Below are 14,758 nucleotides of genomic sequence, written 5' to 3' on the forward strand. Positions count from 1 at the left end.
CAATGCGGTATCTTAATGGAAAATTCAGCATTATTACTGTCGTTAGCAGGCATTTTCAAAGTCGCAATGGGAGGTAAATATTTTCCATTAAAAGATTATTTCAATCTGAGATGTCTGAACCATTATTGCCTGTGAGCCTCAATAACACAAATGTCATACAAAAAATGAGAAAAATGTGTAATTCTCATAGCTATTACTTTAGTGAATATGAACAAAACAAAATCACTGTGTTGCTGGTATGTTCAGCACACGAATGAAAACACTTTAAATTTATTTGGATGATACCTTTCAAATGCTTTAAAAATAGTTGATACTTTCATTATGAAGTTTTTTGTATGTCAGAGCAAAATCAGAACTCAGCGAAAAGCATTCTTACCTAACTCATATTAATTTAGTTGGAGTCTTCAACAAAATAATAATAAAGACTTTATCTTCTTACCAGCATTTAATACAATTTCGAATCAAAATATTTAGTTCATGGAGAAAGTTTTTCTTCCTATGAGAGAAAAAAAAAGCTGGAGACAACGTAGTTGTAAAAACTGGTTTATTTTTTTAAAAATAAATACAAAAATATAAATATAAAACATTAGCGGATAGAATTTGATGAAATGAAATTGCACAAACGTTTGTATACCAGATTGCATATCACACCTACTAACACCACATGTACATACTTGTAAAATTTAATGTACAGAACAGGATATACCTTAATATTTTTTTTTTCTTCATCTTTTTTAAAAGCTTCATTTGCAAGGGCAGGGCATGTATCTAAAAGAAGCGGTTTGTTTGTGAGGTTGCTTAAGGGATAACTATCCTGTTCATGTTTCTGAAATTTTCTTTTATTTGCTAAGATGGACAACACTGAATTTCCATAGCTTTGGCTCTTGGAAGTGATTAAATAAAATGTCGTTTATATTCCATGAGACAGCCTACGGAAAAGAATTAATTTAATTAATCAACAAATTAAGAAGCAAATGGGGAACAAATATTGTGCTGAGTGGCAGGAAATTTCTTCTGAATATCAAATGCAGTGGAGGGGAGACAGTGCGCAGCCAGTCCGTCCCGCCGTGCGGAGCGCGCGCCGGGTTAGGAGTCTTTGTCGCTGTCCCCGCCGCCGTACATCTCCGCCAGCTTGTTGAACCGCGGGCCCCACTCCCGGAGGTAATCGTAGTTCTGGTCTCCTTCGGTGGTGCCCGACTCCAAGGAGCTCAGGGACTCGGCGACCGAGTCATTGCCCTCGTAGGCGTAGGTGGCCAGCGAGTCGTAGGGCGGCGCCGTGGGGTCCAGGTCGTGCTCGCGGAGCCGCTCGCTGATGAAGTCGCGCACGTCCGTGGTGTCGGGCGCCGTGGGAGTCCTGCGCGGCACGAACAGCGCCTCGGGCGCGATGTCGCGGCGCGGCTGCTTCTCCTCCATCGCCGCCGGGTTCCGCAGGGTGCCGATATCAAAGGCCTGGGTGTCCTCCTCGCCGCCGCCTTCGTCGTTGTAGCTCACGATGTTGTCTCTGATGTCTTCTTTGGATAAGATCAGAGGCTCTTTCTTCCTCTGCCTCTTTAGAGCTGCAAACAGGACTACTATCACTTGGAAGAAAAAAAGACAAGAGCATGCATTAGCAATCTGCGCAGACCCAAACGCCACAAAGCATTCACGTGAAAGGAGTGTAAGTTACTGAAAGTTTTCATGGCATTAAAATTTAAAATGAGGGGCTGGTGAGATGGCTCAGTGGTCTAAAGCACCTACTTAGAACAAGCTTGGCAAAGCACGGGGACCGCGGTTCAAATCCCCCAGCACCACATGCCAGCCAGCCCCGCCCCCTGGTGGGCTGAGCTGGCCACACACACACACACACACACACACACACACACACACATAAATAAATAAAATTTAAAAAATAAAATAAAATAACATTTAAAATGACTTGGGCAATTTCAAAATTTAGGAGTAGTGTGCGGGAGAAGGTTTTAGCCAGGCTAGGGGTCCACGAGAGCAAAGCTGCTGGTTCATTTTTAAAGTTATATGAAACAGTCTTCAAATACAGCGACATGATTTATCTATTTTTAAAAGAGCTCTTTAGTTTCTGATTGTAAAGAAAATATTGATCTTTTGAAATACTGGCCTAAAATGTTATGTAAGGATAAACTGAACTCAGTTTCAAATGGGACAAGTAGAGATGAAATATGCCCACATTTTTACATCCTTAAAAAAGATTAGAAATCAATATTTTTCAAGATGTGGAGGAAAAGTAGTAACTTTGTGATGGATTCAAATAGTTTTACTCTATTAAAGAAGGCTTTTATTAGTGGAAAATAAGCAAGTTATTCACACATTAGGTAGGTTTTTAGATTTATAATGTTTTCCTTGAAAATATATATTTTGTAACAGAATTTCCCCTAAACCGTTAGCCCATATAACAACAAGGACCACATTTGGCTGAATACGTTGAATTCACTCTAAAGTCCTTATGCAATGGGCCCGGATGCCTCCTAAGCAAATATAGATGCACATGTTGAAACCATTTTCCTCAGAAGAGACAGTTCTACATTTCCATGAAAAAGTAGTAAGAATAAAAACAATAATGATAATTCTCATAATAGTAGGAGTACGTAAACGATAGCAAAAAGTTAATATTTAATTCACCTGATGGCTTTAGAATTGCACGTACCTATTTACTAATATCCAAACATTTTGGTTGTAATAGTTTAAAATGATTTGTAGAAACACATAAATTCTATTAGATGGAAAAAGAAAGAAAAAGTCAGTTTTCCTATCTGAAATATCTATATTTGACCTCTTTTAGGAAAATTATTGAATGGATAGAGGAATTGTGGAGGACCACCTGAGCAACTCTCCTTGAAAGAAGAGCTGTAGTCTCCATTTTGGCTGTACTTGGCTGTATCTCCTTGTATTGATAGGTACAGAGCTGGCCAGGACTCTTCCTTATCCCTTCAACTGGCCTTAAGCAGTGCATATTGGTCTAACTGAGGTGCTGGTGGTGGTCTCTGAAAACAGCACACATGTTTCCTCCATAACCCCCACCAGTTGCTCTTAAAATTAATTGGACCGAGACAGGATGAAGAGCCAGTGCTCCACACTGTTGGCTAGGATTGAGCCTCAAGATAGAGGCTATGACTTCCGCAGGCTTGAGAGATTATGTACCAGAGCTGAAGCACTGGACCGCAAAACATTAGATACTACCTCAGTCGGGTAATGGAGATCACTCTCTGCATATCCTGCTCTGCACATTGCACAGGTAAATCCAGGCCTCCTACCCAGCCCAGCTCACAGGCTCACCTACCTCCTGCCATTCTCTGTCAATCAACCTCAAGCCTCTCCTTCTTCATGACTGAATAAAACCTAGACTTGGCCACGGATCAAGGCCTTTGTTCCCGATAGTCACCACTATGGCTGGGCTGAGGACCCTTTCACTTCTCATAATGACAAACACGCATTCCTGTCTTTATTATCACCATGGTTTGCACTGGAACTGGTCGATTGGAATTGACTTGGAGGATTCAATGACTTATGAATGGAATTACAAATATAAACTTCCCAGATTGAGACTAGGACCAGAAAGGGCTCCTTCTAGAAATCATAATTCCAAGACTTACTGAGCCTTTTAAAAATATATACGAAATACTCAGACTATGTTCAATTTTATGTGCCAGAAAATACCAAGGATGTTTCTATTGTGACAAAAGTGAAAGTCAAGTGCACTGCAAGTGCTCTTTCACTTAGAGTGATTAAAAAGAAAAAAAAAAAACAAAACAAGCTATGATGAAGGCAGAAAAGTCCAGACACCGTTTACATTTTTGAGTAAATATCATTAAGTATTGTATAAATTCATGTGTTCACCTACAACCAAAGATGTTTGATATAAAGATATCAAAACTAGTTTTGATTTATTATCAATCTAAGAATCCTAAGGGAAAAGAACTTCTATAACTGTAAAATGCAAAACTTACTAAGATCAACTTCAAGTCCAATATCATTGCCCTGCTTCTGGGAATGCCTGCATATCTTTGCTTAGGGTCACATGGATACCACCAACTATAGTTTTAAGCTAATGTAAGCAGAAAGTAAATTTAATCTGATTTTTAATTCAAAAGCAGTTAAAAAGCAATTTACTCTAGGTTATCGAATCAAGTGTAATTATGTGGAGTACAAGCAATCAGGTAAAGAGCTATTTTAATATTATTTCAGCAAAGAAACAAGATAGTAAGACCTCCATCCGGGCCTAATAAAGAAAATAAATGGACATGAACTTAAGGGATCACTGGAAACTTGTGAATACAAGGACTCACATAAAAGTGCTTTGATTCAAATACTCAGAGGGTAGCCTTGGAAGTGTTTTAAATATTTTTAACTTCCAGTTTCATTATGTATAAAGTGAGGTTGATAACCTTACATACTGCATACATATTTTGTCAAATAAAGAAATTAGTTAAGTGATAATTATAGTGCTTGACATACAATAAACATTTAAGGAAGTCTGCAACCATTAATGTAATCTTAGTAGGAATTTTAATTTTTAATATATATTTCAAATAATGACTTTGTCTATTTGACTTAAGACATGTTAGATAAAAATATATTTTACACAAATTAAACTTTAATTTTTATTAACATTAAAATATGCATATCTAAAATACATTATTCATATTTGTGTACATTGATTAAATTACTGTAAGGCAGGTTTATGAACGTCCTTTAATTTTATTATGGGAAAATCAGCTAATAAAAATAAATTTTTATACATTTTACATATCCTATTAAATGTAATGATTTTTTTATTCTTTGCTACACATGGAAAAGGCTTATTATGCTTCATTTTGCAAACAATAAAATATAAAATGCACATTTTTAAATGTGCATTTCCACTTCTTGAGCTACATAAAAATCTAAAGCATCCAGGATTCATAGTGGTTGCCTATATTCCCAGCTACGTGGGAAGGTGGAAGACTGAAGGAGTGGATCACAAGTTAAAGGTCAACCTTGGAGACTTAGAAAAAACATGTGTGTGTGTGTGTGTGTGTGTGTGTGTGTGTGTGTGTGTGTCTGTCTGTCTGTCTGTCTGTCTGTCTTTGGGATATATATATATATATATATATATATATATGGTTGTACTTCAGAGGTACAGCATCCACACTACTGCAAAAATACCAGCAACATATAAAATAGTGTTGTCTATTTTATCCTAATCTTTTGTGACTATTCCACTTTTTTATTTCAACACAATACTAGAGTGTGACTATGATGTGATAAATGTAGCAAAATTGAATTGCTTATTTAGTAGCTTAAACCAAATTAAATATACAATGATAAAGTATTTTTATTTCATTTTTATTACTGCAGGTCCCAACTTCATATTGTAATTTGCTGTTTATAAAACCATAATATTTTGCTAAAATTTATTTTAAGCATAATTTTAAAGTTTGATAGTTACTTTCTTTAATTTATAGCTACTTTCCTCTTAGTTCAATGAGAAGAAAGATTTGTACTAATAATGTTTAGACAAGATATCATATCTGTGTCTTGTACTCTGAATAACTACTACAAAGACACAATATGCAATGTATTAATTGTTGTAACTGTCCTACTAACCTGTTTTGAAACTGTCTCATTGCTATTTGTTTTGCATTAAAATTAAAAAAATAAAGTTAGAAATACAGGCTAAATAATTTAATTTAACTTCAGTTTTTAAGCATGAGCATTTGACAATGTATGGGATGCTAGTAGGAAACCCTTTGAATTCTGCCAATTTTATGAGCTGTGTTTCTCACAATAACTGTCGATTTAAAACATATTGTTTAATCTTACTGAGGTCTGCTATTATTTGAGTTTCAGAGTTGGAGTTGAAACCTTATTACATTCTTGCAACTCATCAAACCCCTACTATACTCTTCCATGAGTATACTTGCTCATCATCCAGAAAGAAACAATGGCATACCGATTGCTTTTCTACCCTCAGGAGAACAATAATTGACCAAGTACAAAATGATTGGTAACTTGCTACTGGTGTCTTCCTTCACTGTTTCACTGGGCAAAGGCTTCAGAGAATGCTAAATCCATGAAAATATTCATCAAAAGTTGCAGGAATTCCAACTGCATACCTCTCATCTTTCTAAAAACTATTTTGTGCTCACTCTTTTTGATTTTCCTTTATTTTAGTAAAAGATATATTTATGTATATAAATACATATATGTATAATTTAATTCACATCTAAGTTCTGAATTCACATCCAATAAACAAAGTCTCATGATTACTATCACACAACATCACTTTACATATCTTTACACATATTTTTGATTTGTATTTTTTTTTTTTTTTTTTTTTGAGGAAGGGTTTCACTATGGAGTTCGGGTGAACATTGAATGCACTATGTAGACCAGGTTGGCCTGGAACTCTCAGCAATCCTCCTGCCTTAACATCATATTTTATACATTCTGATCAAGTATAAATTATCTTAATAAAAACAATGATCCACATTTAATTCACATATCCCAGTTTGGGTGTTGGTTTGGGGGAGGTATTTAATAGCATTCTTCCCTACTTAACAGCATACTACAGTAGGCATACTAAGAGATGCTGGCACGTCTTTCAGAGTCCTTACCCAGCAGAATAATGATGCAGAGGAGAATGGCAATGAGTGCCCCCGTGCTGAGGCCGGCAGGGAGGAGCAGGGCCTCAGCACTGCAGGACTGCATGTTGCCCTGGCTGTCGCAGGCACACACTCTGATGGTCAAGGTGCCTGTGCTGCTCTGGATTGGGTAGTCATTGTCTGAGATCACCACTGGCAGGAGATATGTACTTATTTCATGTCGGTTGAAGCCATTCTTTCTAGTCAAAATCCTCGCCGTGTTGTCTAAAAAATGTTTGAAATACACAATTGATAACAGTAAATTTATCTCATGCTTATAACACTGGTTTGTCATAAAAATGAAATTTCTTTTAAAAACATAAAATTCTTGTAAGCATTACTACTCAATATGTGCTACAGAATTATATTAAATATTTCATCAGACCTTAGTTGTATTCTGTGTAGTAATATATCATTTATATTCACATGGGTTTTTTTCGGACACTCAGTAACTTATATAGAATCAAGAACTTTTTCTAGTGTAATGAAATGATAATATTTGTCAAAAATTAAGGTTAATCTTCAGTGGTCACTCCAGTAACTCTGAAAAGCTGTGTTAAGACAATACTGTTTCAAGTCTGTATTAACTTTTAACATACACTGCTCAATTTTGCATGAACAGAAAGCAAATTTAAAAAGAACAAGATACAGGTCCGGTATTGTCAATACAGTACAGTCATTGCGATGTAAATTCAGCACGAAGGACAGCGACAGTCTACATTATGAAGTTTGTTTGCCAAGCACAGCAAATTAAAATGTAGGATATTGTTTACCTTAAATTCAGATTCAACTGCATATTTTATAATTTGCACTTCACATTTTTCCCGTTCTATTAATCTTAGGTTTATAGAGTGACGAGACACATGGATCTTCCAGATATTTGGAATTAGTGCAAACAGATTTAAGTGGATGCTATATCTTAAACTGATTTGTACAAAGACTATGACACATATCTCAAATGCTTGCAACACTGTGAAATGATTTACTATCTCAAACTCTTTTCCAAGGCTTATACAACTACGAAGTACTTACTTAGAGAGTGGCTTTGGAAACTTGTATCACAGATTGTGAAGAAATTATTGTAGCTATGACAATGTAGTTATTAGGTCTGCTTTAAAATATGCAATCTGCTGGCATTCTAATGCAAACGTTCCTTTTCACAAACATTCTGAGGCAGTACATTTAACATAAAACACTACTAAGTGGAGAAGAAACTAATCATGCACTTTTGTTTAAACTAACATAATTCTAATTACATGCATTTATCAAGGAAAATACTGTTAAAATTGTAAAAGTCATGACTATTTTCATACCTTTCATTTTAAAATGTATTTCTAACTTCTAGAGCAAAGTAGAATTATAATTTTAGCCATAAAATGTGCATATTACAGAGAACAGCAGCAAAACCTGTCATTGCCTTTGCCCTCAATGACCCCACAGGCTGCTGTGGCTCTTTTCCATGTTTCTCACCTGTATTTTTATTCCTACCTGGTTCAAATGAATCTGCTGTTGTTAAATATCATCTAAGTTTGCACAGCCGTCTAAGCCTTTTATTTTTCTATTCCTACATTTGACCATTTTTGTTGTAGAAGCTGTTACACTAATAATTTCAATCTTTACAATACTCTGTAACTTACTGAATTTTGAATTCAAGATAGTACACACAAACAAGACATCGTTGTGATATATCATTGTTTCTGAAGTATACAACATTTTGTAAATTAAATCAATAAATTTATGTTATATATATTTTAATGCTTAACAAAGGGGAAAATTTCCATGAATATCATTTTAAATAATAAAGCAAAAGTTGTACAGTTTACCTTCATTATCTTGTACTGTGAAGTTTGGATTCACAGCAGCTAAACTGAAGAAAAATTTTTGTCCACCTAGAGGGTCATCTTTGTCTACTGCACTTATCGTCTGTATTAGCTGCAGAAAAGAGAAGGTTATGTAGTGAAGAAACTTTCACAAGCAAATCAGGTTTGTAATATGCATTTTTGATGTTTTAATCTTATATAACTTTTCAGATAAAATCAATTTTATTCCTTGTGCTTGAATCTTTGAGTTAATTCATCTTTATGAATGTTTTATTTTAATGATCTCCTTCTGTTTCCATTTATCTCATCTCTACATCTCTCCTGTCCTTCTTCCTAATATGATAAATGGTAATGCACACTATTCCTTGAATTTTTATAAATTTAGATATATCATACGATGTGAGTAGGTTATTTCATATAAATTTGAATGCTGACCTGGAAGAATACATTTAATATTGGAAAATTAAGGAAATTATTTTGACTTTGTCTTTGTTCCTTTCCCAGAATAAGGGGAAAAATCTTAATAGAAGAAGGTCAGCGATGTGTAATACTTTATGTTGCTTTTCAGAACAAGTCTTGAACATTATTGCAACAGTAATTTCTTCACTCAATAGCACTTTTACTAAAATTGTAGCTTTAGATTAGTTCTCCATACATTATATGGAGAACTGTATAAAGTTTTAATTTTTATTTATTTATTTATTTATTTATTTATTTATTTTATTTTGTGTGTGTGTGTGTGGCCAGCTCAGCCCACCAGGGGGCGGGGCTGGCTGGCATGTGGTGCTGGGGGATTGAACCGCGGTCCCTGTGCTTTGCTAAGCTTAGCTTGTTCTAAGTAGGTGCTTTAGACCACTGAGCCATCTCACCAACCCTGGAGAACTGTATATAAGGACAAACAAACTGATAGATTTGTGAGGTACTAGATGATAAAAGGAAGCTGTCCAGGAGCCAAGTAGACAATTTAGTATGAAATATCATCAGAAAGTAGTTTGGAAATACTATATTATTAGTATTACACAAAGTCATATGAAATATGTAATAATATGTCAAACAAGTATGTTTTTTATATTCTCTGTTAAGTTACATGTAATCTAGCTTTTATTTTTGTAAGAATAAGCTTTAAAAGACTTTACGTATCTGCATATCTATATATAACTTTATAAATGGTCAAAAGTATACTTGACTAAGAAAACTGCATTAACTAAATTCAATAATTTGTTAGTATTGGGTGAAAATATCACTGAAGTTTTACAGATTTAAAATGCTAAGGAATTCATCTTAAAAATGTAGATAAAATAATTAGAAAAATTAAAAAATACCATTATCATTCTGTATTAAATTACTTTTTCAAAAATATGTTATGACATAAAATATGATAAATATGAAATATTACTCTTTTTAATTCAAATTCTAATCATTTCTTGTTTAATCGTTTATTTCAACGTGATACAAGAAATAAAATTATGCCAAAAATTTAAAAAAATTTGTTTAAAGATTTGAATTATTTTCAAACAATTTAAACAATTCTCTCTTTTTTTTTTTTGCTTTTAATAAATTTTAACTCTAATAAGAATAAATGAACTTTTGTGGGCTGTATCTAGAGTGTGTGATTAATTGATGATCCCATGCTGGGATGATGGGTGAGAGTCCTGCTGGGATGATGGGGGAGAGAGCACCCTGGCGTACACAGCCTGAATGCAATACACGGAAGGGAGAGAGGCTTACTCTGGCCCTGCTCCTCCACTCTTTGCTCTTTCTCTTTGCTGCTTTCCACCATCATGGATTGTTGCCCTCTGTCATGGGCCACTCTGACTTGGAGCCAGCTGAGTATGGACTGAAACCTCCACAAACTCCGAACTACAAACTACATACACTTTTTCTTCCTTAATTTAGGGTGCCGGGTATTTTGCCCCAGGAATGAGAGAAAAGTAACCAACAAGTGGACCTATAATCATAAAACTATAATATAGGTAAATAAATTAAATAGAAAATGTCAAATTAATGCTAATCAATACTATTTAAGATTTATTAATTTCAAAATGTTTCTTGTCTGACTCATGTTTATTAGATATAACAGGCCTTTCTTTAACAAATTTTAATTTATGAGCGTCATGTGAACAGAGAAAATGGCATATGTAAAATAACAGCAAAAATGCTAGATTAGCCAAAATAGTCGTTTAGATTATTATGTTAATATGTAAATGGACACAAAATTGACAAAAGCTTAAAAATAGAATTAAAAGCCTTTTAAAATAAAATTGTCCTGTGCCTGCTAAATAGCTCTGTGGGTTAAAGAGCCTGCAAGCAGGCCCAGAGGCTTGGGGCTTGATCCCCAGGCCTGCCATGCTGGCCCTGCCTCCAGGGCGCTGAGACTGGGTGTGGTGGCACACGCCTGTAATTCCAGCACTTGGGAGGCTGAGTCCAATCTAATAGTGAGACCCTGAACACCCTGTAGACCCTTCCCTAAAATAAAAAAATAATTGATTAATTGATTAAATAAAATTATCCAATATCTCAAAATAAACTTTTGTGACAATGGTAACACATTAAAATACCAGTTCATCATAGGTCATAGTAAAATACTTCTGGGGACAATTTTTTTTTTTTTTTTTCCTGAGGATAAGAACAGAATATTTATTGGGGGAAAAAGAAAACTTCTGTCTGAGAGGGACAGAAAAGGGGCCTGAGTGGGTTGTCCCCGGGAAGTTGGTTCTTCGAGGCACTTTTATAGAACAAAATCATGCAATGAGGCAGGTCTAAGGTGGTAGAGAACAAGGGAACTCATGTAGGTAGGCATGAGGTGGGAGAAAGCTCTGGTCAACCAAGGAGATTACAAGCACAATTGCTCAGGGAAAATTGATTAAATCTAGGACCAAATGAGGAAGCCAGTCACAGGTCAGTGTCTTTTCCTGTTGGGATTGGGCTGGGGGCTCACTCGGGTTTGTTCAAGGTGACTGATACCTATTTAGAATATCAATCCCTGATGCCCATCCCTAGGGAAGTATGTAGCTGTATTTGTTTTTTCTTTTGTCTTGAAGTCTGGCCCAAACTGGGAGTGTCTGTCTCTTCCAAGTTGCAAAGTCACTTTGTCTTCCAAATTGTCTCCTTGAGGGCCTGACCCTGTCTGATTGCCTATAATATTTCTATCTAATTTAGCTGACTACAACATTAGGAGACAAATTTTTATATGTTTACCTAAATGTATAAGACATTGCAAATATGTACTTATAATTCTTAGTAAATGTATTTTAATCAAAGAATGCTGCATCACTGCTGTTCAATCAGTGGTTAATTGATTCACTTTCATTAAATATAAAAGGAGTAAGTCAAACATGTTAATATTACAAAGAATATAGAATCACATTTTGAATAAACTCAAATGTATGAGGTCATAGTTATGGATATAGGACTTCTCTAATGCAAATGGAAATGCTCCCTTTACAAGATGTGAAGGATTTTTCTTTGATACATAACTTGGCCTCTAGTGGCTATCTTCTTTATATTCTAAATCTATCTCTCAATCTCATATTCATATTTTCAACATTCATTCTGTATCCCAATACTCTGATTTTGATAAATGTGCCATGAAGATTTGCAGTAGAAGTCAGATGGAGAGAGAGAGAGAGAGAGAGAGAGAGAGAGAGAGAGAGAGAGAGAGAGAGAGCACCATGTCCCTAGGCTCTCTCCCGGTTCTCAGTATGTTATTTCCATTGAGAGCCAAATTCATTTCAATCCTATTCCAGTGAAATATTTTCCATCATTTTGGAAACAAAGATAACTTGGTGATATCTTGTGTTCTTTCTTAGCCTATGAAGAAGAGATACAGGTTAAGTCTTTATTTGCCTAGCAATGAAATATTTAGTTTATAGTTTTACATATTATGGACTGTTTCAGTGATTGCCATATCACTGTATATGAAGTGATAAATGGATTTAAGATATATAACACTAGTAACCTTGTCATTAAATATTAACTTTTTCTGGAGTGTGACTGGGAGTTTTATTGATGAAAATACTTCTTTGTTCTAATCATGTGCACAAATTTTAGTTGTAAAGGATGTAATTAAATGTTGTTGTGTGGAAATATATATGGGGTGTTTTTGCCTGGAGAAAGCCTCCATTGCTATTTGTTTGAATGTATGCTACCAATTGATAGTTGGTAACTTTCTAAGATACTATTGAAGAACAAATATAACAGCATTTTTCCTGATGCAACTTTTGGTCATAGATTAAAGTGTGATTTTCTTCCTCTAGACCCATTTTTCCGAGATAGAAATTTGTGGGATTCAGTAACTGTGCTTTTGCTAAGAGAGGAACATTAATATTAAATTAGTTGCAAGCTACATCCTTACTAAGGGGAAAGTCATCTATACTTGCACAAAAACAGAACAAGCAAACAAAAAAACACAAGGCAAAGGAATGGAAAGGAGGAGGAAATGGCCATTAGTTTGCTTTCTGTCTTAATTTGTCCATACACTAAATGAGTGGCAACATTCCCTATGCTACAGTCTAAGGGCTGCTTAGAGAACGCTTTACTTGCATGAGTATCAGGTGGACTGGGATATGCTATAAATAAACTATACTCACAAGTCCTAACATGTTCCTGCTCCCATAGGAAGATAAGAGACCAAGCTGAGAAGTGAATTCCACAAAAGATGCAGTGAAGACGTTTGTTAAATTATGTAAATAACCTAGAATTCTGTCTGTTAATATATAACAGTTTTAATTGAAGAAAGTCATGCTTTAGGCAATAAGACCAAATCGATAATAGTTCTTTTAAAAATAATTGGTATAGGAGACCACGCACTTGCAATGTGTAAGATAAGAATTATTTACCATGTCCTACCTATCAAGCTGGCAAATGTAGCTGAACCATCTTTTTAAAAAGCCTTTCATTTAAATGTTTACTTCAGTATGCCAACAATTTTTTAAGTGTCAAGCAGGTGTGAAGTCATTATTAAGTGGACCATAGTTAGCAACAGAAAATACATGCGTAATAAACAGAGCTCTTCATTTTGTATATTTTGAACACACTTGTAAATTTGTACACACAGTGATGCAAATTCTGTGAAAAGATATCCCTTGAAAATGAAGCAGAGTAGTGATAGGGGTCGTACATGTTGTAGTAACAATGTGGGTAATTTGCATCTTGGTAAAAAGATTTTAACTTATATCACGCTGAGTGTTCCACGTGGAAGACTATTCAGCATGGTATTTTTAGGGTAGACATGTTTTCATTAAGGAAGTTGGATGCAGCTAAGCCATTCAAGTATTCCAAATTAAACATTACCATAACATTTTTAAATAAGAAAAAAATAAATGAATCCAATTGCAGCAATTTGACCACCTCAAACAATAGACAGGCTATTGAATTTCTGTTTGAGTCTTTAAAAGAAAGAATTTGAATTATGGCATAATATAATTTGCATAAGAAAGTAGCGATGACATTGAAGTTTATAAAAGCATTGAGTGATGTCAAAACACAATACAATTTCGCAATGGCTTCTTTTTCTTTAATCAAACCTATTTGATTTCCAATTATCATTTATAACATGCAGCCTCCCTCTGTGAAGATAGCCCTCAAGCCAATTAAAAACATTTCTTTTAGCCATATATACTGGAGCTTTTCAAACAGCAAAATGCATCTATTGAGGAAAAATTATAAATAATTATAAACAAGGGTGATGCAGGAAACTTGCTTTCAAGGATGAAAACCGAGTCATCAAGCACTTCCTTTATTGATTTATTTGTCAAAAGCAGTATGTAAATCTAAAGATCAAATTTGACTTCCCCCCTTCAAAATATATTTCCATACTTATGAATACCGAATGTTTTCGTGACCCGACACAATTCTAAGTTCCAGAACCTTCGTCTCCATTGTCCCAGACGTCATCAGTATGTATCTAATGGCAGGAAAATCGAGGTCCTTGTTTGTTCTTATGATTGCAAGTTTTGAAAGTTAATGTTATTTCTTTTTTATGCTCCTTCACAGTTAACAAAATATTTTGATTATTATTTTAGTACATATCTGTTATACAAACAGTGGGTTTGATTTTGTTATATACCAATAAATATGTGACACACTTTGATTGTTTACATTTTCTATTATTTTCCTTTCTATCTTGGGTTAATTTTATTTTTCATATCTCAAATTTTGTGACAGCCCTCATTTCTGTTTTATACTTTACATGAAACTATGACACTGGTACACTGTTATTTAAAATAATTTTAACCTCAAATATATTGGTCATTTTGTAAAGACACTATTTTCTCCATCTCCTCCTCTTCCTCCTCCTCCTCC

At 34.7% G+C, this 14,758-nt stretch overlaps 1 protein-coding gene across 1 annotated transcript in view; it reads right to left on the reverse strand.

The window, feature by feature from the left end:
- Positions 1 to 1,086: 1,086 nt before the first annotated feature.
- The window catches only part of LOC101569535 (cadherin-10), a 122,126-nt gene continuing 108,454 nt past the window's right edge, over positions 1,087 to 14,758 (reverse strand). The window contains exons 8-11 of the mRNA XM_004641819.2: positions 13,045 to 13,160; positions 8,459 to 8,567; positions 6,609 to 6,860; positions 1,087 to 1,577 (exon numbers count right to left, since the gene is read on the reverse strand). Coding sequence (XP_004641876.2) covers positions 1,087 to 1,577; positions 6,609 to 6,860; positions 8,459 to 8,567; positions 13,045 to 13,160 — 968 coding nt within the window. The remainder of the gene's footprint in view (positions 1,578 to 6,608; positions 6,861 to 8,458; positions 8,568 to 13,044; positions 13,161 to 14,758) is intronic.

Source organism: Octodon degus, unplaced genomic scaffold (genome assembly GCF_000260255.1).
Source record: "Octodon degus isolate 3935 unplaced genomic scaffold, OctDeg1.0 scaffold00143, whole genome shotgun sequence".
NCBI lineage: Eukaryota > Metazoa > Chordata > Mammalia > Rodentia > Octodontidae > Octodon > Octodon degus.